Source organism: Pholis gunnellus (assembly GCF_910591455.1).
Source record: "Pholis gunnellus genome assembly, chromosome: 9".
Lineage (NCBI taxonomy): Eukaryota > Metazoa > Chordata > Actinopteri > Perciformes > Pholidae > Pholis > Pholis gunnellus.
This window is the reverse complement of record NC_136535.1, coordinates 5,934,931-5,953,824: the sequence shown is the minus strand read 5'-3', so window position 1 is coordinate 5,953,824 and position 18,894 is coordinate 5,934,931. Positions and strand designations below refer to the sequence as shown.

General features: G+C 41.6%; 1 protein-coding gene across 4 annotated transcripts in view; it reads left to right on the top strand.

Annotated features, from left to right (window-relative positions):
* prx (periaxin) overlaps window positions 1–3,003 on the top strand; it is a 36,514-nt gene extending 33,511 nt beyond the window's left edge. For all 4 annotated transcript variants that reach the window (XM_079166146.1, XM_079166147.1, XM_079166148.1 and 1 more), the window contains one exon: window positions 737–3,003. In XM_079166146.1, coding sequence (XP_079022272.1) covers window positions 737–1,023 — 287 coding nt within the window. In that variant the 3' untranslated portion in view covers window positions 1,024–3,003. The remainder of the gene's footprint in view (window positions 1–736) is intronic.
* The last annotated feature ends 15,891 nt before the right edge of the window (window positions 3,004–18,894 follow it).

Sequence of the window (18,894 nt, the reverse complement as noted above, 5' to 3'; positions counted from 1 at the left end):
CTTTGTTACTTTTTCCGTAGCCACTGTGGAGCAATACAATCACAGCACATCACAAACCTGTGTTCTCCTTTCTGTGTACTGGAAATTAAGCTATCAGCACATTACAAAATCTGGTGAATCAGTGTCTCATGACGGAATGACTCATTATCTGCGATACTAATGGGCTTTACTATGCTGTAACAAGAGTATGTATATTAAGTTGTTTAATTGTTCTCATTTTGTGACGAGCTAAATTCGGCTAAATAGGCTTAGACCTGGGGGTGAAGTTGCGCTTTAATCACCTGCTGACCAGTTGCATTATTGGAAGTCTAGGACTCACATTAAAGACTGTATATCTTAGCCTTTGTTGCATTGATTTGGGCCACTTTGTTTGTTTTCCTTGTCTTTTTCCCTGAACTTTAAAGTGCAGTATTGAACCAGAGACTGAATAATTGCAGATATCTATTATACTCGATACTGGCATCATTATGTTATTATATTATCATAGAGGTTAATACATTATGCACTGCATTATGCATCATACATATGTATAATGTAGTGCATATTTGTCCTCTTGCCTGTAATTTGTTTTGCTTGTGTTTATTCTATAAATGATTAATATATCATCTTCTGCTTTGTCTCTGCTACATAAGACTAAGTTTCTTTTCCCTCTTGATTTCTTCACCTATCCCCCTCTCTTCTCCTTGCTTCCTTTCTTCTACTTGCCTCTGCTTGTTTCCCTTTCATCCGCCTCAAGGCTTCCTCCAAATAACCCCAGAGGGTTCTCCTCAGGCCCAGCGGAAGGGTGAGGTGGGAGGTGAGGCCGACGTCTCGGGGTCTTTCTGCCTCCACACCTCAGGGCTCGACTCAACCACCCAGAAAATGTCAGAAGAGCACCAGGTCTCCTCCACCGAGGAGGGAACTCTTACCATGGTAACCAAGACCACCAGAATCACCCGGCACACGGTTACCACTGAAACGCAAGCAGGTGAATCTTCTGCAACCACGACAACAACTCACCAGGTGTCGGACTTCAAGTTCTGAGGATGCTGTAATGATATCTTAAATGTCTTGTGATTTTTTTTGTTTTTCCTTGGTAAGGTTGCAGTGTTCTTGTATGCTAAGCCTGCAACGTGGCAAACCTCGATGAAGTAAAAGTCTTTATTTTATATTTTAATAGGTGAGCTATGAATGTGATGAAAAACTATGAAATTTCATCAATCAGCAATATTGTCATTATTAGCAACAGAGTAATATATGCTTACTTTTTGCATTTTAAATGTGACATTTTTTTGTTCCTGTTCTTTGAGTTTAGTCCTAATTATTTATCAGACTTTGTTTGGTTTGAAAGTTTTCACTCTGAATGTAAACATGTCACATTGCTTTATTATTTATTGTTGTTTGTGTGTTCAAAATGCGCTGGAATGAGTCTTTTACTCACATCAGCATCATAGATTTCACAACAATTATTTCAAAATAATTCAATTGTAACCATTACAGAACAGGCCAGAGTAATATTAATGTAAATACAACTATGTCATTGCTTTTCTGAAGCAGTATCCCTTTGATCGGAAATGTAACTATTTTCATATTCACCAGTTGGGAGTAGAAATCATATTTTTTCTGATCCTATTTTATTTGTCTTGGAGGAAAGGTGTGAGCTTTTTGAGATTATAGGCTGTTCTCCTTTGCTGCCATAGTTTTGTATTTTAAGCATTTAGCTGGTGCTGTTACCCAGAGATAGTCACAGTGAGTGGGCAGGACACTCAGGACTCTTTTTCTGCTGTGGGGATCAAATCTGTGACCTTCTGGTTACAGGTTGCTCTTGGTCATTTACTGTAGGCCACCCTGCTGCTAGTTTCTTTTTTTTATATCGATGTTTTTACTGTACACTGCCAAAAAAGAAGCCACTATACTGTATATTTTATGATAGAGGCTTTTAGCTCCAAGATACACCTCCTGACTGATGCTGATTTCTTGAAACTCTGTGAACTGTTTTGAGTTTCAAAACATCGACAGCGGGCTGGGAGGGAATTTGGGGATTTAGAAGTGCTGTTGGGCACTTTAACACAATCGGTGAGAAGAGTTTTAAAAACTGTAAACCTTTTTCTCTTGACATTAAAAAAAAAGAACCCTCTAAAAAGGATGTTACTGTCAGGCTGCTACAATGACAGACTGGCTAAGGAATGGCGAGCCTTGATGTTTTACAAAAGCTAGCACGTAACAAAATATGTCCTCTAAAGACTGAAGCAAGGTGGTCATAGCAAGAGGACCAAGGCACTTGTCCCTTTTGATTAAAATGTCTTTAATAATCTGACATTCTTCTGTTTATTTTTTTATGCATATTATTGAATATATATTACACACTAACGTTGAATGTTAGAATGTCAGATTAATGAAAGCGTTTTATTATGGCCCTCTACCCATTCTTTTAGATCTTTATTTTATTGTCTCTACATTAAGAAATTTAAGTTTCTTTCTCAAATTCAATAACTACCACAACAAACAGCTATTGTTATGTTTCCAGCATTTGATAAAAACTCATTGTTTTAAAATTACTGATTGCATACACTGCTCATAGCCATTTACAGTTTCACAGGATGCAACCATCTGATTATTCAAAATAAGGATCTACTTTTCAAGTGCATGTAAAGCATTTAAGAATGAACACTTTGCTTACTTTACTTGGTTGGTAGATGGAATGAAATTGTGTGACAAAATGCACGAATCCGGACAAATTGCCTCCCACACTTTTTTTCATAAACAGCTTTCAACACCATGCCTGTATTTCCTGGTGACAAACAGATAATCGATTTTTAAAAAGCTGGGACGAGAGTAGTGACATGTCAAGGTAACACGCACTGAGTAGTATCTATGTGTATTGAGATTTTTACCTTTCTGGTTTAATCAAGTCTTCGAATTTCTTTTAGATTTTTAGGGTTTCAGTGCCAAGTGTTTTTGTCAAAGCTGCATTGGAGAGAATGTTGTTGAAGATGTTACATCAATAAAATGATATTCACACAAAAAATCATTTAAATGATTGTCTCCTGATGTTTTGACCTTCAGAGCTGCTGAATTTTTAGTTAGTTATGAAAGTGGACTCATTGGTGTTTTGTGAGGCTCTCATTCAGCCCGAATCATTCCTTCATCCATCTGATATCTACAGACCCACTGATCCTTTGCAGGGCGACAAGGGGCTGGAGGAAGTAGCTGCTCACATTGGGCGATAGGCAATGTATTAAAATCCCTTATGAGACGGTAAATACAAACTTTGCCTTAAACAGTATAAAATGGAACTTAGTATCTCATAGTTTTGATCATCTCATAATAACTAACTTGTATGACACCATTTTGATTTAGTAATTTAAGCTTTTGGTTAAGTAGGTCTACATTTTTAACATTCTCACTGTAATTGTGATTTATAATCTCATAAATTTGATTTAGTTATTCAAACTTTTGACTTGGCGAGCGAACATTAAAAGTGCAAATGTTCACTTACTATTTCATAATTTTGGCTTTGTAACTTCAATTTTCATAATCAACATAATACCATGTTACAATGAGTATTGTTTTGTTATTTTATTCATGATGCATAATGTTTCATCTTTGATTTTCTTTGCCTTCCATACCGTGGCCCCACTGGATGGAAACCCATTTTAAAGGCCGGTTTCTATACGACTCATCTTCTTTGAGCAGAGTAAACAACATCCTCATGTCCACCATGCAAATCAAACAATAATCTCATCATTAGATGAAACTTGGGCAGAAAGAGACACAACTTCAGAGTGAAAATGTAGCTAAATTAAAGAAAATACATTTCAGGCAACTATATTACACAAATCGTAATAACTGCTCGTTGTAATTATTATTTTGAAAAGTAACAGCTTCAACACACATCTAAATCCACCATTATTATACTTACTACTGTCATTATATGAACAATTTCTGTCACATGCATTGAATGTGTCATGTTGTTCATTCTGTACACATTACATCTATTGCACTTCTCTCCATCCCGATAGAGGGATCTCTCCTCTGTTGCACAGAGGGAGTTCTTCCTGTACCGATGTGAGGGTCCTGGGACAGAGGATGTCGCATACAGATTGTAAAGCCCTCTCAGGCAAATCTGTGATTTTGGGCTATACAAAATTAATTGAATTTAATTGAATATTACCTCAATTACTTGCCACATGGTGGCAATAGCATTTATTTTAAGGTCAGTGGGTTTAGCATTTCTAAAATGTGTTGATGTTGGTGCCCTCCAATGGTGGAATAAAAAAAGAAAAAGCGCTGCACGTCACCCAATAATAAAATGTGAAAACACACACATAAGCATTCTCATTCTCACCTGTAAAAATCATATAGAAAATACTGGAGTACCGTTCAATGTACTGTTAACTGCATGAGAACAGCCACAGCACAGCAAAACGATTTTATTCTCACCTTTAAATTCAATCCGTCACTTAGAAAAAAGAAGGCTAAATCAGTTTTCTGCAGCGGATTAGAGACACAAAAGCACATGTACGAGTCTTTTTGGAAAAAAAATCGGAGATGAGGGACTTTGGAAGACAAAGTGATAAACTATGTACCCCGGTGCATGACGTCTTCCCATTGTGTGTGCGTGCGTGTTTGTCTGTGGATGTGTGTTCTCAATCTACTTATCTTCTGCTGTGATGATGCTGTGCGACGTAGGCTGCAAGGGTGAGTGTATGCGAGGGGATAGTATGAGAAGTGAACAATGCCACAGAGAGGAGGGACGCATGCGACTGCAGCGTCACCAGCTATGTGTCTTACTGTTTTATATCTCACTACTGATGGAGCAGACTTTAAGGAGCATAAGGTGAGACGTTATCCTACAACTGAGGCTTGTCTTGTTTCATCTTTTCAGTAGGCCTGTCTCATCATCTCGTATCCCTTAAAGGCAGATTATGTACAACATTCAAAGTGGGCCCCTCCTCCAGCATTTGTTTTGCTGAAGAATAATTACCTTGCAATGGGCCTTAAGGAGAACAAATGAGAATAGGCAGATTTTTGTTATTTTGCATTTTTAGAATAAAGTCGAAATTTCAAGAATAAAGGTTGCACTTTCAGTTGTAGTGCCAGGCATATAAAAATAAAAATAAAAGATTTGTCTCATGTTTCCCCTGCCTGGCTCGAATAATGAACTGTTTGGATTAAGAAACTGTTGTTGGGGAACAGCTTTTAAAAATATTTTTAATCGTGGGAAAGACGCATTATCTTTTCAGTCAGATGTCAAATATTGCCAAATATAGCTGAGTCTGCCAATGTATTTTTCAGAGGAAGCTCTCTGACAGAAACGTAAATAACTATAGATGAATTCCTGCAGTATCTGAGTTTTGATTCTTAATTCCTCTCCTGTGGCATCAACAACCCCGCATACACTTCCGCTCTGTCACGTCAACCCTGCCTCTGTGCGGCACGAATCACCTCTCCTACCGATGAGTGGGCTGCAAGTCAAATTAGCTCTCCGTCATCCTGCTCGCTGAGCGCACCGGAGGCTACTGCGGTAAGATGCGGCGACGCACTATGCCCAGCCGCGGAGAATGAGATGATGCGCAATGGCCGAACGAGTGGGGAGGGAGGGCATAGACCGAAATAGGATTTCACTGTGGTGCTCGGTTCTAATTTAGACGATGGGGCAGAAGCGGATGCATGTTTGACTCATTTGTAGTGCTGAAGCGCCAGTGGTGCAGGCCGACTGGATGGATGTGGCGGCGCTGATCCCACCAAAGGATGCTCCACAGCCCCGAGGAGGGGTTGAATAGGATCTTTCTGTAAACAACAAGGAAGCAGGGACACATTAAGTAAAGGACACTTCATTCAAAGCCTGGACCCGAAACACCGAGGCATCGAGGGAGGTGAGAGACCTTTCCTCGGGCATCTCTTTCTTTCCGGACACGTTGGCTGGAGATACGGATTTTCCAGGTACGGTGTGTGTGGTTTTGACGTGGTTCATCTTCATCACAGTGGAACCCAGCCTGTCGAGGCTATTATGATATGCATGGTACAAACATTTTTATCAAATGAATTCTTTAAACTGTTTAGGCATGAGCTGTGGATTTATGGATTTTTGGACACCTGGGTTTCATTTTTAGTCTATGTGATGATTATGTACGGCTGATGCAACAACTGATCGAATTGGCACCACGATGGACATGATGTGAATGCACATTTTTTTAATGAAAAGAATAGGGCTTGATTGTGTATGAGTATAGTTTGTATTGAAGCCAATTAGATTCAGAAGTATGACCTTTGACAGACTCACACCCCCATGTACATGATAGCTGTAATCCAGTTAGCCTCCCCAAAGTGAATCACAATCACTTCTCTGTGTGGAATTAATTAAGTATGACAAATTAAACGTTTTTAATGTTTTCATTTACATGTTAATTACCTTGAATCTGCTTTAATTGCTTTCATATTAGTCAAAAAAGTAAAGCACACGTCACATTATTTCATCTATGTGTCTTTAATTTCCTTGTTTTGTCCCACTTCCCTGCAGGTTGTTTTATGACAGTTGAGACCGGCCAACTGGGAGGGCGCTGAAGCTCTGAAGGCGGTTTTCACTGAGCATCAATCTGGGAGAAAACAAACTTCTCATTATCCTCTCTGTCATCAGCGCTGACAGCTGGATGTCTGACCTGGGCGGGTTTTTTTCTTCGCCAGAAGACACTCAAGGAGCGTTAAAGGGAAAACAGAAGCACAGCTCCATCTCGCTGTCAGGAAAACAACTTTATTCTCCATACTCTCTTTTTCCTTTTTACTGTCCCAAAACTCAGATGTTGTCAGAATAAGCTGTTAGGCGATTAGCGAGAGAGTCAGCTTTCTCTTGCGTTGTCAAGTAAATGACTTAGTAAGAAATTCTCATGAGTATTTCAGCTATTTCATAACGCTTCGTGTATTTTTTCTAAACTATGATATTTGTACCTTTGAGCTGTCACTCTCTGGATCAAGAATAGACTCTTGATAGTGCCAGTGTTCTCTTTCACAAATGAGAACTCAACTTGAGCCGACAGGCTGAATTTTAATAAAGCATAAGCGAGGACTAACCGATAAAACATAGATGAGGCCAACAACGAGCAGCATGCTCCAGCAGAATAACAACAACAACTACCCCTGCCTGAATGTGTCAGGCTCCACCAGGGAGATGCTCCAGAAGTGCTCCCGAGCCTCTTTGCCCTTCCCCAGCCGAATGGAGCTGGGCCTGGGAGACCTGCCGCTGATCCGGGGCCTCCGAGCCTGGGCCCTGTGCTCCAAGAACCGCCGGAAGGCTGGTGGTCTGCTGGGTGAAGGACAAGCCCCCACAGCTCCTCCTGCAGGCCGTGGGGGTTCGACTTCCTGCCCCAGGCCTGCAGATGTGTACCTGAGTGGGGAGTGGGGTCGCATGGGGTACGGCCTTCCTTTGGGGCTGGATGCCAGGCAGGCTGGGATCGGATCTTTGGTAACAGTTGCCACTCTAAAGACCTCAGAGGGCAGCGGGAAGACACAGACCCAATGCCTCTTCCTCCGGACTGAGAAAGGGAGCTGTTTGTACTCCACGGCTAAGCCCAGTTCTGGTGTGACTATCGGTGCAGCCTCCAGCGTGGTTGGGGGATGGCTAAGAGGGAAGACAGGTGGAGGAGGCAGAGACATCCCAGCCGGGAGGAGAGACAATGGGTCGACTCCGCAGGCACACACCGGAGTAAACCGGGTTAGGGTGCGATCCGGCCGGAGATGGAGGAAGTCTGGTAATGCAGCAGCCCGGGAGAAAACCGACTCGAACAGAGAGAGGCAAGAGAGTAGCAGGGAGGATCCTGCTGGAGAAATCAATCTGGAAGAAAGGCAGGAAGAGCGAGACAAAGGGGGCCTGGCCGGTAAACAGTCTCCCAGACGGGAGAAAGAGGAAGCATGCAGAAGTCCTAGATGCTGCCACAGTGCTGCTCCCGAAACTTGTACTCAGTGTGGAAAGAGAGCACAGAGGAGGGAAAGCCAGGATGAACGCGATGGAGGGGAAAGTCCAAGAAGAGGCGCCTCAAACAGGCTGAACGGTGAGGCGAAAGGAATGAGGAAGGAGAAGCAAAAGAACGAGGAGGAGGAGGAGAAGGGAGGCATCTGCGGGTTAGAGTCATCCAACTCATTTTTGGCTGAAACAAACCCTGACCTAGAAGATAAAAACGTTCACCCAGAATCTCACAGCAGCTGTGATGTTAAAGAGATTAGAGAAGCCGAGAGCAACGTGGAGCCAAGGACACAAACCTCTCAAGGCGAAGATGATTATTCAGAGAGAGAGCAGGATACAAACTCTGAGGTTATAAAAATGCATACTGGAAATAATGATTTGGTTCAGAGCCACTCTAGACAGGTGACTGATGACATTATATCATTCCCCTATCATGTGGAGTCAGAACAAAAATCAGTGAAAGAGATGGAGAGCGTTGATCTTGAAGATGAGGAAGGGAGCATCATCAATCAAACTCCTGCTGAATCCTCGGTTGTATCTGTCTGGCATGAGGACATCTCTGTCTCCGCCTGCCCTGCCTCCATCAGCACTGCAGTCGCCCCTGAACCCTCCGCTCCTGTAGAGAGCAGCGCCTGCAATACAGACCCTGTGATTTGTGGTGTTCAGAGAGAGCAAGAGAACAGCAGAGAAGATCACCTCGAGGGCTGTCAACAAGGGGTAGCAGACCCAGGGATCACGGGTAAAGAAGAACGAGTTCTAAGCAGATTTGAGCAACAAGAACCAAACCGTTTGGCTGACGAGAACAACACTGTGAATGAGAGCACAAGCAGAAAAGCCCAGTCTTTCTTTCAAAATGTAGTTAACCACAGTCAGCCAGAGGAGAGAGAAGCCTCATCTTCGCCTCTCAGACACGGAGATCCTTCCATCTCTGACAAAGACACGAGGACCGAGACAGGAAACGTTTGCAACTATAGTACAACTGAGTTTAACAGAGCAGAGCGGAGGGATGAGCTGTCGGGGGAAAATAGAGAAGAGGAGTCACAGGAAGAGCATGTAGAGGGGAGAGTAAATCCTGAGGAAGGGGATGAAGCTGGGGCAATTTGGAGGAGGGAGAGCACTTGCAACATGCTGGACAATAGTGGTGGTAAAGGCGATGACGACATAGAACGACTCACTGCGGATGACACAAATGACAGTACCATACGGGACATTTATGATAAAGAAGCAACAAGAAACTTTGCACTAAAAGACAGCTGGAGGTCAGTGGAGTTTGTAGATGAATGCAGGGGAAGGAAGAGAGAGGTCGGAGACACTTGTGGACAAACAAGCATCACCCATGTTGAAGCGAATGGAAAGGAAAGCGCTAACGTCACTAATGTTGCCTGTGCTGATCCCTCCACCACTCTTGCACCCTCCCTGGCTAATCCTGCCCCCTCTTCGCCCCCCCTGGGATCCATGGCAACCGGCCTGCCCTGCCTGGAGGCGGTGGAGGAAGAGGAGGAGGAGAAGGAAGGGTTCGGAGTGCCCGCAGGAGACGGAAAAGGGGGCCAGGAAGGGAACGGGAGGTTTGGGAGACAACTGGAGGAGCAGAGCGAGGAGGAGAGGGGCTCCACTGTGGCCACTGAGGAGGGAAGGAACGAGGAGGAGGAGAAGGAGGAAGATGAGTTTGGAGTATTCATGCAGGCGGAGGGAGAGCCGGCCTGGAGCGAGGGATACACCATGTCTGCCTCAGTGCCTTGTGGGAGCAGAGAAAGTGTTGGTGAGTCTCACAATTGTTAGTTTGTCTCTTTCTATGTCTTCTGGCTGGCCTTCCCCTCTCTCCCTTTCCCTTTTAGTATCTCTCTCGCCGCTCTGGGAGCTTTAGTAACTCTGCCTTTCTGGTTTGACATAGACATGGGACAGAGGATCTTTTGGTTAAAGGCAACAACGCTGACGTTAAAAGGCTTCAGAAGTAAAGCAGAGTCTTTTTAAAGATGTCAGAAACATACAGATTTAGCGACAGCACTTTCAAACTGGCTAAGAGTATTAGTGCATTTTTAATCTTTTGTGCCATTTCAGGAATGCACACACACACACACACACACACACACACAGTTTTAAAGGGCCATACCAAATCACATGGACTCTATATGTCACAGTTAAACATTCTGCTGTGTAACCATGCTGTGTTAGAAATGTGAATGTATTTTTCTTCTTGTTACAGTATGAATTAGCAGCCACAGTATCATCATGCGGTTATCAAGGAGACTTTTTAATCCGATCCAAACTTAAACTGCTTTGCATTCATTAATGATGTAACACTGGCAAAAAACAGTACTGCTGACTCTGAAGAGTTATTTTGGACGCTTCTGGTTCTGGATGTAAATTTGTCATTAATTAATCCCATTGACAATGTTAAGTGACTCACAGTTGGAGCATGTAACTCTCCTGCTTAATTAAATCAACAAGCGATATTTGTTCGTTAGAGATAACATAAGAAGTTAACTACCACTCCCAAGGTGCATTTCAGCTAGCTTAAAATTCTGTTACGTGCGTGCTGAAAGCTAAAGATTAGGGTGTAACACAGTTCAGCAACAATTGTGCCGTGTTTTGTTCACAAATTCAAAGACCAAGCACTCGCTGCAGCTTTGATGTACCGTAGCCTGGCTTTTTCTCCACAACAATGGCAACCGTGGCTCATGGGTATTGGTGTATTTAGATCCATTCGCCATTGCCAAAATGATAAAGAAAACGTGATTTCCCAGAAACAAGGTTGAGATAAATACAACTGATGAGATGAATTAACAATGCAGAAAATCTAGAAATGGATGTTGTTGTGAAGGAGCTAAAAGTTGCAAACACACTGGTATTTAAAGCAAAACTACTAAATAATAAATGCACTAATAAATAAGTAAATAAATTATGTCAGTATCATCCACAGAGCTCTGAGCAAGAAATGTCAACTGAATGACTAAAATAATAATCTTACAAATTGAGTTGGCTCTTATGTAGTCAACACACATGCAGCTGGGTGTGTGACATCTTTGACTCTGTGTGCCTTTTTGTTTTTCTGTATTAATCAGTCCTTATGTTCCCTCATTATGCTTCCTTTAGCTAATTACCTAAGCCCAGTTTCCACTGCGGGGCCAAACAAGGCTAAGCCAGGGCTTACTCATTGTTTATTTGAGTTTATCTACCTAAAAACATTTCTGTGATTATTTTAACATATTGCTTAAAAAATAGCAGAATGTGCTATCTACATTGACAGAAAGAAAGGTTAAAGGAGCATTAGAGTGTTTTTCAACCCTTTACTCCCTTACTTTAAAGGGTCACTTCACCCAAGAATAACTCAAATGTATTTTTGATCCTTTAGTGGCCATGCAGATACTTTTTTGGTTTAATTTGTTTAAGTTTTTAGATAATCACATCCATCTGAATAATCCACAGAACACAATATCAACAGTAGATCCAAAGAAAATTGTCTGGTTTTAAATGTCTTTGTTTCAGTACAAAATATGCACCACAAAACATCATTCATCGCTGTATTGAGGATTGGCATTTAGGTGAACCAACTCTTAAACTGCTCTCACTTTATACAGTTTTGATGATCATTTTAAAATACATCAACCTATTTCATTAAATAAATATCAATTGACCCATTGCTAGGTCCCGCCCCTTGAACGCAGACTGGCCAATCATAGCGCAGCATCGGTCAGCTCTGACCAGGGTACGACAAAAAAACATAATTTTCTAATAATTGTAACAGTAAATAAAGACCTACATGTCTTTTCATTGTCCTTTGTCTCGATTGCCAGGTGATGTGGTGGTTCACTTTTACACTGTAATCTGTAGCTTTTGCTTCAATCTTTATCTTTTTGACATCCTGGATATATCCTTCAAAAGCACATTGTAGAGCCTTTTATCTGCTTCTCTCTGAAATTGCTTTTTTCGTTTTTCCAAAAATCTGATCATATTTCTTCAGGGAGTGCAGTTAGTGACAGCGTGGGCTCCATTGGCAGCTCTGACAAAGCTTTTCAAAGGGTCAATCGTCAGACTTTTAAAATGTCCTAAAAATCAAGTCTGCATTTGTATTTACTATAACTATAAAGTTACAGTATTGTGGCATGGCAGTTTAAGTTTAAGTGCTCATTTAACACTAATCAAACACCAATGTTGTTTAAGGCAGACTTGATATTCATTGTGATGGATTACACATTCAAGCAAAATTGAAAAAAGTCTGCCATACCATACAGAAATGAGAGCGAGGGAGAAAAATAAGCCAAAAATACATTTAAAAAAACAACACAATAGCACAGTTTGCAAAATGTTTATCTGTAAAGTAAAATATATGTGATGTGCAGTGAAGTGCCTGAACCAACCCATTCTCACTCCCAACCTGTCAGATATCGACCCGTGGTCAGTGACTCTCGGTGTCTGATACTGACGCACTGAGGCATCCTTTAACATTAGTTAACACCTGGCTTTCAAATAACCCACTCATGCAAATCCATCCTCGTCATTAGAGCAACTGACAAAGCATAAAGAGCGTAAAAGTCTGCTTTGGGAGAAGGTCAGGGTAGAAGGTTTGGTCAGACTGGTTGGGCCATGACATCCGCTGTTCGTGTCTTATGTGAAACCTCATCTTTTTTTTCCTTACTCGTGTTCTTATTTTAACCCAAACCACAATCTTTTCCTAAGCCTTCCCAAATGCATTTGTTGCCTGAACCTAACCAAGAAAACTTAAAAACTAAACCTACATTGAAAGTCTTTGAAAAGAGTCCGTATGCATGTAACAAGTAACAAGCAGAAACTGACACGCTGTCCCTAACACGTCAAAACTGATGCTGGAGGCATACCTAGAGCGTCATAGTTTCACTCATAGCGCCGCTCGCCAAGTTGCAGTATTTGATGAGTTGGGAATGAGAATGTGTTGCAACCATGCAGAACTACAGGTATGGCCCATGAGTAAGGTACTGACTATGGAACTAGAACATTATTTAATTGCATGAAACAGAAAATGAGTTGACCAATCTAATCTTGTGATAAACATGGAGAGTTGTTTTTTGTCCTGGTAAGCACCACTTGGCCCTGCCATGGAAATTAGACTCCAGTCTGTCCTGACCTGAATTCCTAACCAATCCCTCGTTCTCACTACATGGTATTAATCATTCAGAGTTGAGTTAAGGGAGGGAGGAGGCAGAAAACAGGACTTGGGACTCTAGGCTCCTGTTAGCCTGAGGCTATGGGGCAACGGGTGGAAGTGAAAGTCTCACAAAGGCGACTGAAGTGTCACATAGATAAATCATGCAATATATGAGCAATGAAGGATAAGATGGTGTGAAGGCAGCAGGCACAGATGACACGATGAAACACAAATATTCCCACACTTGTTTCCTCGCAACAAGATCATTAACGTTAACGAATAACTCGTCATGCACTGCGACTGAAAAAGAAATCCCAGGTTCGAGGGATGCTACGATCCCTACGATAACATTCCCTTCTGATACGTAGTCTTAGGGGTTTGGCCGATACAGATTCAATGCCGACTTCAAACGTGTGTTCCTGTGTGGAACTGATCTCTGATCTCTCAGGTGTAAAATAACATCAGACTGAAACTATACAGCACTCCGGAAGTATTGGTGGAGACTTTTATACCACATTCTTCTTAGGCTTGTGAAAAGGTAATTATATTCTTCTCTAAGATTTCTAAAAATGTGTTGGTACAGTTTTACAGGGACTGGACATTGTAACTGTGATTTTGCTGGGATAGTAGTAGAGGTATGACATCCGAAAATCTGTGTGAAACTTAAACTACGTGGTTAAATACCACTGGGGGTGTCTTTTGTCGTTTGCTTAAATTGCCCCTTTATTTGGTAATTCTAATGATTAATCTCATCTACAATGGCACGGACGGAGTTATGATTATAAATGCCAGTTGTTGCATATTGTTAGCCATCTGTTGCTAACTAACCCCTTCAATGCAATGTAGGTTTGGTTGGTCGTCCGTCCAGGTCATCAGAATGAGGGCGAAGTCGAATGGAAACACACCACAACACTACAGGGACGTCTACAGTCTAAAATTAACCGTGTTTGTGTCTAAAAACAGCACTTGGAAACCATGCCATCGCCGGGGAGTCCACCCCCTGGACACCAGGCTGGACGGACAGCTCGTTCCAACAATCAGACGACACCTGGACAGCCTTTTCTCAGGATTCGTCAGATGAAGGCCGAGATGTGGTGGGACAGTGGTGGCCGACCAGCGCTGTGGAAGGGAGCAGAGACAGCCTCTCGGCCAATCAGAATCTGGTAAAGTTGAACTTGTGTTCTCAGCCTCTTCAAAACGTCTTCCGTGAAACCATGAAGTAGAAATTCACCCTCATATCTTCTCTCTGGTTCAATTGCATCCATTTCTCTGATAATTCACTGACAAACTCTCTCTGATTAGTCCGTTTGAATCATCAGCATCGTGTCATTGTGGCCAACCTTTACTGGCTGTGACTGCCTGGTTTTGATTGCTGTATCATCGACATGTGATGTTGAGTGCAAGAGTTATTTATGTCGTTTTTGAGTACTCTATGGATTATATGGTGAAAACTGTGTGCACAGATAGAGTGTGCCGCATTGTACTTCTGCTAGCATCGTCTGTCAATGGAATCATATTGTGATGAAATCATATATTCAGATATCGTGATACACATGCATGGAATTTTCTATTCCATGCATTGTTCTAGTTTAGTAAAACCTACCTGCCTATTATACACATAATGCAACTCGACTGGCAATTGAGGATTCATGTGTTATGCTAGTAGCGGCTAATGTAGAGATGAGGAGCAAGCTACCGACGCCGACTCAAGAGACAAGTGAAAGTGAAATTGAAGGCCTGTAAAGACAATTTGGCACACTTTGATAAACCAAGCAACTGTGCACTCAGCCTACAAATCTTCAGTCTTTCCATTCCAGTCCCTTATTTTTGTCTGCTGTGTTCCTCATTTAGTAAGGCTGTGTATATTTGGCATAAAGTCTTCAAATTCCCTTAAGTCGTGGATCAACTTGAGCTCAACCTGCTTCATCTGCTGTCCTACCATTCCCCCAAATTCCTTGTAAAGTCCCCCAAAACAGGTGCTTGAGATTCCTGCCTTCAACCAAAGTTAAGTGTGTAAGCGCACAGTAGCTAGCGTTATTGATAGTTTGTGAACATGACTAGTAGGGTTGCACAATTAATCAAACATTTATCCATCATGATTTTGGATTCCAACGATTGAATGGACATGATCGACTGCAATATTGATGTTTAAAATGCTCCTGCTCATAGAAAACTCTGCTTCAAATCAAGTGCTTCCTAAACTAACAGCCAGCCACCGGAGACGATCGACATGTTTCGGCTTTTGGGGAGCTGTCATGCTGAATTTTGCGGCTGCAGCTCAGAATCGAAGAGTAATATAGCCAACTGTGTTGCTGTTGCCCATGTAGGGCAAAATGAAAAGGCACTGAATTCAGGTGAAGAAGAACTTTATTTTAGGTCTAAGATTAGTACATTAGCAGGAATGTTGCACAGTGCTCTGTTATTTTAAATGCACAAGTGCATCTAAAACATTTTTTCCCTAAAATCAATTGAGAATTCTGTTAAATAACTATCACTTTTGTCCAGAATCTAATTACTAGTTATTGGATCTGTGGTGTTACAGTGATTTGTGGTCAATCACTGGAAGAATATGTATCTCTCTGTGACGGATTCCTGTTGAATGTTGAGGCAAAAAGGGGATTTTAGAGAAGCTCTTGTTCTTTATAATTAAAAAGGGACAAAAAAACTGTTGAGTGTAGTAATCTTGTCGCCGGAACTCACCATCAACATCCCCAATGCTTCTTTCAAAGTAACGCTGATCTCTAAATCCTATCACTTTCCCAGATCTGAACCGACCTTTGGTTCAGTCTTTAAAATACTGATCTGGCAAATTGCTTATAATTTTGGCCTTTTGCTGGCCTTGTGTTGATAAAAAACATTCGCTTTCAGGATCATTTTCAGTCCGTTTTTTCTAACACATGAGTCAGACAAAAACAGTTTGCAATTATTGATGATGAGAGTCAGACAGAGAATCCAAGAGAGCCAGCGGTGCCTACACATCCCCAGGGCAGCCAATGTTGCAGGCAGATTGCTGGAAAAAAGTGTTGCAAAGTAAAATATTGCTTTAAGATTGCTTTAGTAAACAGATGTTTTGTCAGACACTACAGTTGTGCCATTCCACTGTATTTAATATACTGTAGCTTCGCCCCCTCAGTAAATATGACCCACAAATAACAGCTGGTTTTGGAGGTTTTTGAGGTTGATTTAATGCAGGTTGCTTTAAAATCTTTGTGCCACTGACAACATAACAACGTCCTCACTTGACTTCCAGCTGAGGGCTAAATGTGTTGACAGAGGCTGTCTGCTGGCGTCCAAGGCCCCCGAGGCCCTCAGAGTAAATCAGTGAAAACGATAAACACACAGTATATGGAATATATTTTCTGTTTATTAAATCCAGGCCGTTTTTATCAGGGCAGTTGTACCCCAAAGGACAGCTACACTGTATGTTAACCCAGATGTGTCTAAAATAAACTGGTCATGAATTATTTCAGTTAATTATTATTTATTCAGGCTGATTCAGGCGGCCACTTGAGGCCACTTCTTCGACATGTGTGGTTCTGATCGAAGCGTCCGTCGGCCTCAGCTGCACTTTGTATTTGGTGCTAAGTAGCTGCTTGTACGACCGTATCACCGGATCCAAACATTTAAAACAAATAGACCCAAAACCTTCCTGTTCAGAAGTAATTATGTTAATGTCAGTTTCCTGCACCATCACCATAGAAACACAGCTCGCCCTGACATACCCTCGGGGTTGGGTGGCTAAGTTTTCAAAAAACTTCATAATTTGATTTGCTCTCAGTGATTTATTTTCTTTAAAGATGGTTAAAAAAAAGAGTCTCCCAGCGCAGATGAAAAATGAGCTCAGCGGAAGGCTGCAGTGAAGGAAATATGGTTTCATGCCTTCTGCTTATAGTGCCATGCAGAGGCCTTTAAGAACTTCATATTTGTTGAACTGATGAGGGCTGCGGAACTCTCTGGAGTTGTAGGAACTGATGAAGTCTCTTTGTCTCCTCCCGTAGGAGTCTGTCTTTGCTGAAGCCTTCTCCTCGCTGCCTCGTTCGTCCTCAAGTGACCCCTGTGACCTCCATACTGTCCCCACACTGGCCCAGCTCCTCAGGGGCAGAGCCAGCCATGGCCAGGGGTAGGTGAACCATCTCGACTGATGTCCGCATGTCCGTTATCATCACTTTTGATTCACTGTATATCTATTGATCTGCCGCAGCGTTTAATGGCTGTGTTGGCACATTCCTCCTACTTGTAGTAGGATATTTCAGAGCCCTCAGAAAAAAAACTACATGACGTGCTCGTAATCAGCTTTAGGGAAATGACGTTGAGCATTCTTTCCTGTCAGAAGATCATATTTACTGCAAATCTGACAGGAAATGAATACAGCAACAGCACAGTTTTTTTTTTAGGATTTCATATCATTCTGCAGCTTCCCAGTGGTGTTCATTATGTATTCAAATCCGAACATTCAAATGTTGGGCCATGTCGGTATGCTATTTTCCATCATCACCTGACGAAGGTTTCTGCATAAAGACATTGCTACATATATCCTGATCAATATTCAGTGTGCATTACAGTAACTTTGCCTGTTTTTTAAAAAGGCATACATATAATCATATTGCCATACTTTCATTTTGATAACTTTTGGATACTTTTCAGGTAATAATTGCATTATTTATGTTTTTTAAAATTTGCCATGTCTCTTGATTTTACAGCCTTTAATTAATCTATTAAACTACCAAATTTCCATGTAATGCAAAAAAATTCAATAATTTTGTATTACACATTATTAATACAAGTGCAGTTGTTAAATGTTATTTAATGATAATAATGTGCATCATCAATATGCAACGTGTGCCAGTGATGCCTGTGTATCAGACACAACAAGTGTGAGACTTGTCGTCTCTGAGATGTCAGTCTACATAATAACGCGAATAAATGAAATAAATAATAAATAATTTCTCATTGCAAGTGTTGAACATTTCAGCAGGTGCATCAGCACTGTATACGTATTTGTGTTTCTTCTAAGTCAGAGTTGTACAGTGATGAACCAGGGCTTTTTGAAAGAAGTACATTTGAAACAAAAACCTCATTTGATGCTTTGTTGTAAATGTGTATTTATGTTGGAAACAAGGTGGTTGTGTGGAGTTATGTGGCAATGATGTTTTTTTTTTAAATGTAACAAATTGTGGCCACCATGTGGTTAAAGCGGTGAACTGCAAGGTGGAGGTACTGCAGACTCCATCTCTGAAAACAGTACATGGATATATATATATATATATATATTATATATATGTGATTGTGGACAGATTTTGTCACTGTCATAGCGTCACAACTGTGCAAGATGCAGTCACAAAACTTGTGACTTGGTGTGTAGTTGAGATTAAAACGAAGCCCAATTTTGAAAATGAAGTGTGGCCAAAGTAAGGTTGCCACGAAGTAAAGGGGGGGGGGCCACTAGACGGCCTCTGATTATCACATATTCACCAAGAAAACCCAGAGTATATCAAATAAAGTATTATAATAAAGTCCTGAACAATTTCCTCACGTACTGACCATTTCTCAGTGATCCAGCTTTAAAAACGTTCTCTGCAAATGAAGACTGTCTCTGGCCTTTCTACACACCTGTCTCACTGTGAGAGAGAAGAACAACATCCATTGAACCGTCGCTTCCTGTGCGTTGTTCTCGTTTGACCCTGCAGGCTGTTGGACGGTTTCCACGACTTGAACAAAATGATTTGCCAGAGATACAAGAGAGCGAACGGCGTGTCTCGTGACCTGCTGCTGAGGACTTTACACCTGGAGCCGCAGTGCGCTGTGAGTATCATTTAACACCATGGGAATGGCA